We start from the raw sequence: 14,314 nt of genomic DNA, 5'->3' as shown, positions 1-14,314 counted from the left end.
CAGCTCATCTGTGTGTTTCCTGTGTCTTCTTTCTCAACTGGTTCAGAATTCTTGAGGGAAAGAGAAGTAGTTAATTTGCTGAACCAAATAGCTTACAGGTGCCCAGAATGTCAGCTGTACAAAGCTGGTATTCATCTCCAGGGCTGTCCCAGTACCCGGCACATAGTCCAAACCAAAACAAACAAACCTGTTGCTGTCAATTCCAACTCATAGCGACCCTATAGGACAGAGTAGAACTGCCCCACATGGTTTCCAAGGAGTGGCTGGTGGATTTGAGCTGCCAACCTTTATGATTAGCAGCCAAGATCTTAATCACTGCATCACCAGGGCTCCACTGGCACATAGTAGGTGTTTAAAAGTTGTTGAATGATTAAATGAATGAATTAATGTGGGATGAGCTCCCTCCTGCTTTCTATCCTTGGGGAATGGCGGCAGAGTTTCCCAAGTACTGTGGAACCTTCTCTGAGGCCCAGCATCCCATTATATGCTCAAGCAATGATGATTCTTCATGTTGACTTCAAGCTGTCATCTGAATTCTTTCTCTCATGTTTTCTTTTAGAACGTCAGAGCTAACTGGTACTCCAAGCAGATTCGTACCATAGTGGCAGGGGCCAGGGAACAGCCATAATTGTATTAGAAGGCTGGTGACCCAGGCTTTCCTCTGTCTTTGCCCTTGCTGACATATATTTCAGCTCTCTTGCCCCATCACCTTGGGTCCTGCCACAATTGAATGAGAATGTGGAAGAGACTTTTTCGGGGGTGCATGGGATGTTTGAAGTGGGGAACCATTCTCTCTGGTGTCTGCCATTTCCTTCTGTTTTTAGATTCCTACTGGGGAGACTGTGGGGCTCAAGGGAAGATTATGAGCCACGTGTCTTTCAAAAACATGAGAATTTTCCCGAGGAGCATGGGCGTCTTCGTCATCTAGTGCTGCTATAACAAATACCACAAGTGGGTGGCTTTAACAAAGAGAAATTTGTTTCTTCGCAGTAAAGAAGGCTAAAAGTCCGAATTCAGGGTGTCAGCTGCAGGGAATCCTTTCTCCTTCTGTTGGCCTTCTCATCAATCTCTGCCCCCTTCCTCCCCCTGCCCCACTAGGAGCTGCTCTGCTCAGGGACCCTGGGTCCAAAGGGTACCCTCTGCTCCCAGCACTGCTTCCCTTTCCTTTTTGTCTTTTGAGAGATAAAAGGTGGTGCAGGCCACACCCCAGGGAAGCTCCCGTTACCCTGGATCAGGGATGTGACCTTAGGGTGTTACGATCCCACCCTAATCCTCTTTAACATAAAATTATAATCACAAAATGGAGGACAACCACACAATACTGGAAATCATGGTCTAACCAAGTTGGCACATATTTTTTGGAGACACAATTCAATCCATGACAGTGGGCATCAGATGTCCTCTACAGTTGGGAGAACCAACAAAAAGTGGGCTTATGTAACTGGAGGTAAGCTTCTGCTTGGGTGGAGGAAGAGCTATTTCTCACCATTTCATTGTTTAAAACACAAAACAAAACAACCCCCCCCCCCAAACAAACAAACACTGGGATTGGGACAAAAACAACAAGAAAACTGCTGACATTTTCAAGGCATTTACTTCGTGGCAGGAACTGTGCTAAGTTATAGTTTCTCTGCCCTAAGAGATTTTGAAGACTATAACAGCATTTGTGTTGAGTTAAAAATGTGATGACCATTTCAGCTCTAAATAATATAGTGATAGATGATTTAGAGCCAGAATCTCCTTTTGAGATGGAGAAGGATTCTCCCATTTACTAACCCCTCCCTCTTTTACTCTGAAGGTTTTTCTTTTTATTGTCTTTAGAAAAATGCTTATTTCTGACTAGAAATGAGGACATGTATACTTACTGTAGAAAATTTGGAAATTTACTAGCCAGAACTTATCAAGCCTTTTGCATATACCATCCCATTTATTTCAGACGTCAATCCCCTGAAGGTAAGTGATATCGTTTCCGTTTTATAGATGAGGAAACCAAGGCTGAGCGCGGTTATGTAACTTGATCAATGTCCTATAAGAGTAAGTAGTAGACGCAGAATTCAAACCCTGGTGGACCTGAAAAGAGTTTAGAGTTTGTGCTCTTAACCTTTATGTTATAACAGCCCACAATCCCGTCAGTTAGAGAAAACCATTGTTGACATGTTGGAACATTTCTTCCCAATCTTTTTTCCCCTAGGCATGTTCATGTGGATATGGGCAGTCTTCACTGATAACAAATATGGGATCTCATTGTTCATATAATTTATATTCTATTTTTTCCTATTTCATCTTTTATCTTAAGCATTTCCCTGTATCTTAAAATATTCTTCAAAAGCATGATTCTTAATGGATGTGTGTATAATAGTCCATGCTATTAAAAGATGTATTAGAACTTACTTAGTTAATATTTCTATCCATCTCCAATTTTTTACATTTATTATAACAAAAAATTAGAACAGCAGCAGCAGCAACAGCAATAAATAATATTAATGAAGCCATTACTCTGTGCCAGGCTCTGTGCCTCACGTTCGTTAACTCATTTTATAGGTCACTTCATACTTAATACTGGGATGAGTGCTTCTCCATTTAGTTAATTTTTTTTTTTTTTAATTTTACTTTCTGGGTGAAGCGTTCTTCATGTAGATGTTGCATGATCTTAAATTTATTTATTTTAAATTTTTGGCTGCTGTTGTGAGTATGGAGCCCTGGTAGCACAGTGGTTAAAGAGCTATGGCTGCTAACCAAAAGGTTGGCAGTTCGAATCCTCCAGCCACTCCTTGGAAACATTATGGGGCAGTTCTGCTATGTCCTACAGGGTCACCATGAGTCAGAATCGACTCGACAGCAGTGGGTTTGGTTTTTTTTTCTGGTTGTGAGTATGCCAATATTCTGATCTATTGAGTTGTCGTCGAAATTCTAATTTTAGAACATGTTCCCTTTTCTTCAAATCACCTTTTCCATCTATCAAAACCATTCCCATCTCCTTCACCCCTTTATCTCTAATCCATATTTGGCCAATGGGAGATAACGTGAGGTTCTCATTCTGTGTGCACACCTACGCACTCACTCAGTCACACATACCTGTAGGCTTACTTTAGTGCTTCAGCATAGTCTGAGGTACTTTTGTCCAGGTGTAAAGACTTTCTTTATATAGATGAGTATTGTCTTAGCTTCCAAACCTAGATGGCAGGTTCCATCAAAATACCTTGGCATATGTAGGCAGTGAGTAAATATTTTTAGTAATAATGTCTGCGTTTTCAGGTGACTTTGGGATTTCTTGTTTAAATTTTGTTTGCTCTTAAGTGTCTTTGTCCAAGGTAGTGCTAGGAATTCTAAGACTGGACTTCTTCATCACTGTTCATTCATTCATGCTTGTCTGCCTCCTTGAGCTTTTGGTCTGTTTCTCTCCATAAATATCCTCAAGGACAAGTGAGAACTGTCCTTTTGCCTGTCTATCATTGAAGCCCAAAAGCTAGAGAGGAATTCTGCCAGCCTTGATTGCTTCTCCTATTGATGGGACAAATAAAGAGAAAGCTCTCTGAACATCAAAGTTGTGTTCCTATCAAGGGATCAAAACGAGAGTAAAAGTCAGGGAAGGCATAGCCATCTGATTATAATGCATCAAGAGACTAGACAATAGACTCCATGAGGATAAGAACTGTCGCATTTGATTTTGTTCTCTAATGCTGCCTTTCTGAGTCTCAGTTTCCTCATGGATAAATGGGAAGAACAGCTTTCTTGCCTACCTTGCTGGGATTTTGTGAGGAACAAGTGCAATTGTGTTGATATGAAAATGCTCTGAAAACTAAAAAGATCTGTACCCATGTAATAATAATAATAGCACCAGTAATAGAAATACCACACTATCAGAATTACCCAGAACAAAGAACAAATAAAGTTATCGAAAGAGGGAGTTTAAATATAGGAGGTCTCCTTCAGTTTGGGAAGTAAGAGATACGATATAGAAAGTCAAGAAAACGGAAAGACAAGGTCCCTAATTTCACCTGTAGGAATACAGAGAATGAGGCAGGATGAAAATCAGCAAAGTTTGGTTGATGAGACCCGTTGAAAACATATGTGTTGGGAGAAAGGCGAGTGGTGGGTTTTGCGAGCCAAGAATGTTCAGAATGGAACGCTCTGCAATACCCCATATCAACAGTGGGTTTACTCATTAAATATGAGAACAAATGTATCACTAAGGACAGTGTTTCCCAAAGTGTATTCTGTGGACTATAAGCCTTAGGATTGAAGGATCCTGGGAAACATGCTTAGTAAATGCCCATGCTATGCTGTTCCATTAAAGAGTCACATGGCACAGTGGCTTGACAAAGGCTCTGAGAAGCCTGAAGGAAAGGAACCAGCTCCCCTTTGGTTACCTAAGCATTTCATTTCTCAATTTTTTTGTAAGACTTATTAATATCGGGCAGAACCAATTGTGTGAGAAGCATGGTTTTGGAAACTCAGGCTAAATTTCTGAACATGTGACCTAGAGGTTTTCAGGTATGTTCATGCTCACCCTCAGGAGGCATCACAATACTGGATGAGGGGCTTTGAATCAAAGAGTATCATCCTTAGGACTAGTAACTTGAGAATAAAGACCAATTTCCAAATGTGGACCCCTTGGTCTGCAGTGTGAGGGTATTGGTAAGCTGCAGACCAGCCAGGGAAATTATCCTTGGGAACCAAGCCTTGGACAACTTCTCAGTGACCCCTGGCATTAGCCTGGATGTATTTGAAAACGTTTTGGCAGAAATGCAGTGCACAGCTAAGGAAGAGAAGGGAATTCTTAGAGATAAAGGTAGGAACAGGCTTAGGTCTCTGTAGCCATTAATCATTCATTTATTCATTCATCAAACATTTGTTACATGCCAACTATGTGCCTGGCATTGGGCTTGGTGCTGGTGCTAACAGGGCAACCTCAAGGGGCTCCCCTATACAAATCAGTGCAAAGAAGTAAAGATGCACTGGGTGAAATCTGTTCAGAATACAGTGGGCGAGCAGTCAAGAAAGGCTTCATATAGGAGGTGATTTTCCTTCTGAGCTTTGAAAGACGAATGGAGTGTTCACCAGGTAGACAAGGGTGGTGGAGAGAAGCACAGGCTCAGGTGTTAGAAAGACCTGGCTCCAATCCTAGTTCTTAACACTAACTAACTGTGTGACCTTGAACAAAGCACTTCATCACTCTGAGTCTCAGCTTTCTTATCTGAGGTGACATTAGCAGGATTTATCTGAAATAATATTAACAATAGTATTGTTAATATTAATAACTGGTTGTTGGGTGGATCAAGCATGTAAAACACTCAGCACAGTGTTTGAGACATAAATGCCCAATTAATTGTATGTATTATATTTCAAAAAAAATTTTTTTTTTAAATTCTATTTCACAAAACTGTAAGCTTCATGAGGGCAGGGACCTTGTTTGTCCTGTTCATCGCCTTACCCTCAGTGCATACCATAGGCATGTTCAGTCAATCCATCGATCCATTGATTCATCAGTCCACTGACTGATTGATCCTCATTCGATCAATCCATCATCCATCTATCCATCTACTCCACCATTTATTGAGTTTCTATGTGCTAGACACTGTCCTAGGCCTTGGTCCCATGTTCCCATAATCCAGCTTCAACAACCATCCATTCATGGCCAATTGTTTATCTGTATTTTTCATCCGTATTATGTTATGACAAATTCAGTCATTGTATCATTTCATCAGTAAACTAGAATGGCATTTTAAATGTTTTCTTTTGTAAGAACACACTTAACATCTTGAAATAGATATAGCCGGTACCTCCAAGGATCCAGGACTGAAAGGACTGTAAAGCAGTTTAAATTTTGATTAAAAAAAAAAAATTTTGATTAGCAAATGAAAAATGCCAGCGACCACCCTCCCTCACATAGTGGTGAGACTTACAAAAGCAGCAAGGTAGGGGCTGTTGGGGCAAGATGTATATCTAAAACAGAACTTTCAAACAGTGACACGCTTCAGGCAAGATCTGTATGGTCTGAAACTATCTTAATGCCCTTCAGAGCTTCAAAGGTAGAAATGTATAAGAAGTAAGTCAAAGGGGCCCATAATATTATATATTATGGCAATATCCCATTTCTCAGATGACAGTCATGTGGAAAGAGCCGGATGGGCTTAAGGAGACCTAATAAACTATGTTCAGCATTCAGAGCCCCAACTTGTGGGTACTGTTAAGACCTCTGGGTTATTTCCGGAATTGTTATTTCCAAGTTCTACCCTGACTACAAAAAGCGGGGGAAAAAACAACACAACTTCACTCTAAACCTAATTGAAATCCTTTAGAAACATAATTTTGATGGATGAACAGTTCCCTGGTGGAGCCTGGGTGAGGTGGAAAGGACATCAGTTTGGTTTGTCTTTTGTTTTGTGGGCCTTTTCTTTCTTTTTGATCACAGATCCTGCCATCCAGGAGCAGGTGTGGTCAGGCTTTGGGCAGATCTGTGGCTTACTCTTCCAGCCCACGACCATGGATTGTGACAATGGCTTCCAGTAATCTGTTATTAATTGCATCTTCTGTGGGCTTATGAACCCAGTTGCCTTGTTTTGAGGAGGATTTCTCTTTACATCTTTTCTGCATTGGATCCCTTTCTCTAAATTCCATGTCTTTCTCTTTCTTGGTTTACTCTTTTATTTGAGGGGTGCACATCCTTTCATAGTTTTCTGAGAAAAGGCAGATGCCAGGCATATTTCTCTTTGGAAGCTTGTAGGATCAGAGAGAAGTTTTATCTTTAAGTTGCTGAAATGTCACAATAGTGTGCTTTGCTATAGGGCTTGTGTCATCCATTTTATTGGGTATTTAGGGACTCTTTTACTGTGGAAATTTATGTGCTTAGTTCTGGGAAATTTTCTTGTATTATTTATTCGCTACTTTATTCCCTTCCATTTTTTTTTTTTTCTGGAACTCCTGTTGGCTAGATGTTAGATTTCCTGTAATGATTCTCAAGTTTTCGTGGCTATTTTTTAAAAAATCCGTTTTCGAAGTTTCCTTCTACTTACATTGTTTCCTTACATTTCCTTTCTCATCATTTATTTATTTATTTTTTTGTCTCATTTCGTAGGCATCCTCAAAATGTTTGATGATCTTTGGCTGCTTCTTCATGTTTAAAAGTGAGACACTGAAAAACTGCTTTTGTATGTTAGGTTTTGGCTTCTTAACTGATGGTCATCCTGTGAGGCCATTAGATGGGGATTCACTCATTTCTCTGGAAGTCTCTAAAATGTTTGTGTTTGTAGTTTTTTTTTCCCTTGGGCTGGTCACATCCTTGAAGTGAAATTCTCCAATCTCTTATCTGGATGGCCAGGGTATAGGAGCCAAGAGGGGGCAGAAGTTGGGGGCTTCACTGTTTAATATGCAGATTTTACATTAATCCCCTCATTTCACTCGGGCACTGCAGCTCAGCTCTCACCTTTGCCTGGTATCTAGAGCGTTTCTGTTTACTATTACCAGAAAGAGCAAGACGTCCATGTTCTGCCAGACTTGGTGAGGAAGTCAGTGCCTGGCTGCATGGCATGGTGGACAGTCTCCAGTAGTCTAAGTACTTCTGGAACAGACTTTCAAAGTTTCCTCCTGTCTTCAGCTCTACCCTTCATTCCTACCTTCAACGAAGATATCTCCAGTAACCAGTTGCTGTCGAGTTGATTCTGACACAAATTCCTGAGGCTTTCTAGAGTGTAGCAGGGAAAATTGACTTTCTTCCTGTTGATTTCTTTCTCCGCAGAATTTAGATTTTAGTCTCATCTACTCTGTAAAATTATTCAATGCTCAAACATAGCTTTTGCCATCTTTTAAGATTTTGTAGCCTCTCTAATCTCTTCTACTTTGTCATTGAGTGCTTATATTCCTTTTTTATTCGCTTAGTGTTATTTTAAGGGGTTTTGAGAAAGGAGTGGAGAAAAACAGGTATGATCAATACTCCATTCTTAACCAGATGTCCTCTTTGTTGATTTTGTTGTATTTCAGTTTAGCATTAATATTTATCTTCGGGCTGCAACAGTGACATGCTTATTGGTTTTTGCTTTTATTCTTATAAAATTTGCTAGTCTCAATAAAAGCAGGAAACTGTTACTCGAAAAGATAATGGCTTGTATTCTCAAAATATGCACGTCATCATCACCATCGTCGTCATTAATATTAAGTTCTGGCTGTGTTCTAGGCAGTGAACTGAGAACTTTTAACATTTATCATTTAACCTCCACAACAGCAGTTGGGTAGGCCCAACCCCCATTTTACAGATGAAGAAATCAAGCCTCAGAAAGGTTGAGACACTTGCATGAAGTCACATACATAGCAAATATGAGAAAAGAACTTGAACCTCAGTGGTTGATCTCTAGACAGATTCTGTAGATGTGGTGGAGAGGAGGTTCTGATTAAAGAAGGCTTATAAACATCCAATCAAAAGTCATTGGCTAGCATGTATCCACACACACAGTAATTGGTTCAACTGCGCAAATGACTGTATCACGAAAGTCATCACGAATGGAGGCTCAGCAGGCATTCAGCTCAAGTCTTCAGGGATAGACCGGCCTCCAGCTACGAAACCAAATGGAGCGCACTCTAAGTTTGTCAACCCTTCTGCACCTTTCCTGGAACCTCTCTTCTTCCCGATCCAGGAGGGCAGAGACTTTGCCTATCTTGTTTACCTTTCACTAGAGGTAAAGGAGTATACCAAGACCTGGAACAGAACCTGGCACATCATAGCAGCTCAGAAAACATTTGTTGAATGAATAAACATTCTTTTGCCTGGATTAAGAGACATACTAGAAAATTTTGGGGGTGCCTTTCAGACTGAATAAACAGCGTAGGATGGAGGGCAGAGATGGTTTAGTGGTAGAATTCTCTCCTTCCATGTGGGAGACTCAGGTTTGATTCCTGGCAAATGCAGTTCAAGTGTAACCACCACCCATCTATCACTGGAGGCTTGCGTGCTGCTGTGATGCTTAACAGGTTTCAGTGGCGTTTCTACACTAAGACAGACTAGGAAGAGAAGCCTGGTGATCTACATTGGAAAATTACCCCATGAAAACCCTATAGATCACAACAGTTCGTGTTCAGTTGTGCATGGGGTGGCCATGAGTTGGGGGCTGACTCTCTGGCAGCTAACGCCACCAGCCCAGGATGGATGGTGGGGACATGATGAGAAAGGCCTGAAAGCCAGCTTGCACTCCTCTTAACCAAGCTGTGTGCCCTGGTACAGGTCTGTGTCTCCACGGTGGAAGGGTGTCATTTTCAAGTTCACATGAAGGGGCGATATGGGATTGCACTGGCCCTGTTTGGGGGGAAATTCTTGGGATATGTATCCCTAAAATTGAATATAGGTTAAATTCACTTTCAACATACCAACTTTCATATGCGGAGAAGCAAAAGACTTTGCTGTCCCTACTGCTGGTGGTGCCTAACACACCAGTGTTCCAGTATAACAAGTTGTGTTGTACAGGATCTGATCTGTGATATGGTTCCTAACAACTCCTAAGGCTCCCCTGGCTCCACATGGGGAGGTGGAAAGAATACCTACACCTGAGCATTCTTTGCAAATCAGTACATTTTAAGGCAGTTCTATTATTCTCCAGCCCCTACTCCAACTTTGTATTTTTATAGGAGTCTTTCTCAGACTTGATTTAATAAATAAAGATTGATTTTTTTGAGATTGCAGGCTCTTTTTACAGTCCTGGGAGCTAGTTATTTTGACCCTTGTCAATATTTTCCCTACATTTATGTTTATATCAATTTGCATCATCTGACAGCGTTTCTTAGTTGGAATGCTATTGGCCTTTGTTGTTGTTAACTGCCTTGAGAATCAATTCTGACTCATGGAGACCCCATGTGTGTCATGGTAGAACTGTGCTCCATTCAGTTAGCAAGGCATTTGAGATGGGAGAATTTTTCTTTGGGAGGACAATCCCAGCATTACAGACCATTAGTACCCTTGGCCTTCCTACAAACTTCCCGTAGCACTCCCAATTGCTGGGACCAACAGAGATGCTCCCCCACATTTCCAAATGCCTTTTTGGAGAATGGTATCATCCCCAACTGAAGACTATTAATTAGTAGTTGTGCCTAAACTTACCGTACATTACAGATAAGTGTGATTTGAAAATAGTCAGGACTGAACATCAAAGACACTTCCAGGCCAAACATGCTTGGTAGCAGCTTGTTGGCCACCTTCCTTCTAAATAGTCTTCCTTTTTCTGTTTGTCTTTTGGACTTTGGGATCCTTGTGGCCAAACTTGCTCCTCCCGGAACTGTACTTTTCTCAGTGGGAAAACCCTTCCAGTACCTTAGAGGGCGTGTAGTGGGGATTGGTTTCCTTTATTTGATATGTTTGTTTTCATATGTGACATATTGTGTCTCCAGGTTCCAAATCTATTCATCTGTTGACAATTATTGCTCTTACTAGCACAGTCCTGGATGCTTAACGTGTTTGATTTTGTTTCATCCTTACAACAGTTTGATTCAACTTAAAACACTTTTCATATTCCCATTTTATAAAGAAACCAAGGGTGTAAAGGTGGTAACCTGTCCATAGTTAACTTTCTGACTCCAGTGTCTGTTTTCTAACACCAGAATGGTTTCTCTGGCTATAAAACTATTGAAAAAAGCTTGGAGGGGGAGGGACTAGGGTAAAGAGGTAAGAAAACGTTTCCTATTCAAAGTGCATATGAACTTCATCCTCCAGGACACACCAAGTGGCATCCTTAGTATCCAACCTGTTGCCACCAGCTGGAGTGTTAGCAGATCTCAGACCAGTGGGAAAAAGCTTTTGCATGCATTTCCCTAAATGGTGAGGGCAGGGGGGAAACCAGAATGGAGTGTGCGCACCACTGCCAGCCAGAGAGTCTGCCGCTGCCTGGGGAATTTGGCTGCCACGTCCACTCTAGCTTCTCTGCATCCACAACAACAACAAAACTCAAGCCGGATATCTGGGGAGAGGAAGGAAGGGAGGAAATTGGCTAAGGAACCTGATGCCTCCTTGGCTTCTGGGATGCCAGTAGGAGGAATAGCAGCAGAGCAGAGCAGATGTCACCATCCATTAACACCATTCATTCATACATTTTATAATATTTATTGAGCATCGGCCATGGGCCAGCTTCTGTTCTAGGTGCTGAGGGTACACAGCAAACAACACTGACAGCTAGCCCTGCCGTCATAGAGTTTATAATCTGCTGATGGACACAGACGATAAACATTAATAAATAAAGTAGATGGTATGCCAGATGGGAAGAGGGATAGGTCTGGGGGGTTTCAGTTTTAAGCAGTGTTCAGTGAAGGCCTCATGGAGTGACATAGGAGGGCACTGTTCTAAGCACTTTGCAATGATTCTCATTAACGCTCACAACACCACTAAGAAACAGGAACTATCATTCTTCCCATTGTATAGACATAAAGATGGAGGTTCAGAGAGACGCAGTGACTTGCCAGAGATCATAGGTGGGGGAACTGAAATTTGAACCTGATTTGAACCCAGGCAGTAGGAACTTGAGTGGCTGCACGCTTGTACTTCACCAAGCATGGGGCAGACACAGCCTACAAAAGGCTTTTGGGGAAGGGCAAATGGGGTCCCTGTGGGTACCCACAAAGGGAACATGGTGCCACTCATAGCAGATATAAGTGGACTAAGCGGACTGAGAGGGTGGGGGACTCTTGGGATCTTCAGTGAGCTGCACCTGGTCTCTGCCTGGCTGGTGGGGAGGGAGCACACTGCAAGGGTTGTCCAGGGACAGTCTGGGCCTGAGTCTCGCCCAACCATCACCCCTGGGCCAGCTGCCCCAGTCAATAAGGTGAGGACTTCACGAATGCTCCTTCCTCTTCTGTTGGGGTTCGCCTGGAAGTTCCTACGTGGGCTGAAGAGGGCCTTGGAGCTGAGCTCCGGAAAGGAAGACTAGAAGAATCATCAGGGGCCTCTCCTCCACAGAGGCGTGCAGCTTTGGGGGCAGGTGTGTTTGTGTGGTGGGTGCACCGAGTGGCACTGAGCCTGGAGTCCCCAGGGCATTCCCAGGAGCACTGGGCACAGGAGAGAATGGCTGAAGGGTGCCAGGAAGCCCTTTGGGGTTGCCAAAAGAGGTGAGGATAGGGTCTGTATGCAGCAAATGGGGAAGGAACTGGGGTAGAAAGAGTAAAAGAAAGAGAGGAGTGCAGCACTTTGCAAGTGAAAGGGGCACTGGGAGAAGAGCGGGTGTGAATTAGCCTCTGGCGCCCTGGAAAGAGGAAGGAAGTGTTGCTGGAGAGAGGCAAGGAGAGGGAACTGGACCTGGAAGAAGCAGGAAGGAACTGTTGGTTTCTATAGAGAGCGAGCCAAAGCAAGGGAGGTGGGAGGGGGGACACATCAGGGATCCCCTGGGGATCCTCGGAGAGTGTGGCTGAGGTGGTGCCCAGGGCGCAGCAGAGGAAGGACTATATGCTAGAGATATAGAGATTCCAGGGCGCCTGGGAGCAGGGGGCACGGCAGAGAGAGGGACAGGGAGCAGGGGACTCGCCCTTGCGTTCCAGTGTGGTGTGCTCTCGGGTTCTGGAATCGGGGGTTGAGCAGACTCGGAGGAGTGCCTGGGAATGCTGGACGAGGCAGGGAGAGAAGCAGCTAAGTCCACGGAAGAACTTTGTTGTGTTGGAGAGTGAGTGCACGATGGGCGCTGGAGAGAAGTGGAAAGTGGGTCTCGGGGAGGTTTGGCCAAGGCTCTGAGTCCCACAAGGAACACAGTGGAGGCGCTGATGGCTGTGGGGGAAAGTCCCCAAGAGCCTGAGAGAGGAAAGGAGGAGGCGCAGAGAACAAGAGCACCCAGGGAGCGTGGGACAGAGAGTTAGGGAGCCGTGGAGAGCGCGCTCGGTCCCTGTCTTCCTTCCCCGGCTGCCGTAACCCACTCACCATGACGGAGAAGACTAAAGCCACGATGTTGATAGGGTACGCAGGGCAAAAACACGAGATGATGGTGAGCCACAGGTAGTTCTTGGGCCTAAGCAGGTCCTCCTCGGTCTTTTCATCCTCGGTATTGGCCTCAGGACTGCTGTCCAGAGCGCTCTTGAAGTCCGAACTGGGGGCCAACTGAGACATCGGCGAGGCTGGTGGCGCTGAGAGGGCAGAGGAGCGCACGGTCGGCGCAGTCTGGGGCTCTGGCCGCCCGATGGTGGCAAGGCTCTGAAAAGCCCCGGTGCGTGGGACTCGGGAGACGTGACCTCACCCCTCCTGCGTCCTCTGCCTGCACTCGCCAGGGCTCGGGACCCGGCCAAGAGCCTCTTCATGAGGAGGAAGGGAGGGAGTGGGGGGAGGCGGAGAAGAGAGGGAGCCAGCAAGTCTGCCAAACCGAGGGGGAAAGACAGACCAAGACACCTCACTCCCTGACAGATACACCCAGAGACCATCTAACCCACAACCCGACTCCCACTGAGAAGTCTGGAATAAAAGGCAGCTGGGGGGGGGAGGGGGAAGGGTATTGGAAGGCCCGTTAAGTTGCGAACTGCCCAGCCAGCAGACTGAACGTGGCCAGCCCGGTTTTTTTTTTTCTTTTTAATATCATTGAATTTGAATTTGAATACATTTGGATCCATCCTATCTACAGTCTGTACCACTTCTCTTGTCTTTAACCATTTACCTTAATTTTCTGGAACCTGAGTCATTTAATTCCCCTCCCTTGCCTCAAACCCCTTTTCTGCTTAAACACTGAGCCCGGTAATCGCTCTTCCTCCACAGGTGGGCAGGGATAGGGATGCAGAGCTGTGGGTGGGTCCCTTCCCACACTGGGGCCCTGTACAGCCAGGTACTGGGGCACAGAGCAATGCCCTGGTGCCCCTCACTTCTCCCCAACAGTGGACACAAGGACTTCTCCCTCCACATTACCACCTAAAGGACCATGGGGAGAGGCCCTGGTAGATCTGGTTGGTGTAGACAACTCAGATGGATACATCAGAGGGTTGGGGAGAAGAGAGAAGGATATGGTTTGAGAAATGAGGTAAGGGTAGCAATCCTGGCAGTTTCGAAGCAACTCATGGGAGGCGGTAGGGACTAGAAGTGAGACTCCAAACCCAGATGGAGCTGGGGGATTGCCATGTCTTACTTGAGTGACCTCAGGATAGTCCCTTCATCTCACTACCCCACTTTCTTCATCTGTAAAAAGGGAATAATAATAACAATCCCTGGGACATCATAGGGACAATTGCTGTGAGTACCCCATGAGACTGATGTCCAGCCAGGCTGACCTAATAAATGTTAGCTATCTCCAGGATGTCCCTATTTCCCCCAAACATCGTTGATTATACAGTATGTCAAACCCAATATTCACTCCTGCAAATATTTCACCTCAAATCC

The 14,314-nt window shown here is 44.2% G+C and overlaps 1 protein-coding gene across 1 annotated transcript in view; it reads right to left on the bottom strand.

The window, feature by feature from the left end:
* Nucleotides 1-13,202, bottom strand: part of TMEM233 (transmembrane protein 233) — a 46,473-nt gene extending 33,271 nt beyond the window's left edge. Inside the window, exon 1 of the mRNA XM_049865456.1 lies at nt 12,878-13,202. Coding sequence (XP_049721413.1) covers nt 12,878-13,063 — 186 coding nt within the window. The 5' untranslated portion in view covers nt 13,064-13,202. The remainder of the gene's footprint in view (nt 1-12,877) is intronic.
* Nucleotides 13,203-14,314: the final 1,112 nt, after the last annotated feature.

The sequence above is a fragment of the Elephas maximus genome, chromosome 22 (assembly GCF_024166365.1).
Source record: "Elephas maximus indicus isolate mEleMax1 chromosome 22, mEleMax1 primary haplotype, whole genome shotgun sequence".
Classification (NCBI taxonomy): Eukaryota; Metazoa; Chordata; class Mammalia; order Proboscidea; family Elephantidae; genus Elephas; species Elephas maximus.
This window is presented reverse-complemented; position numbering and strand designations above follow the sequence as displayed.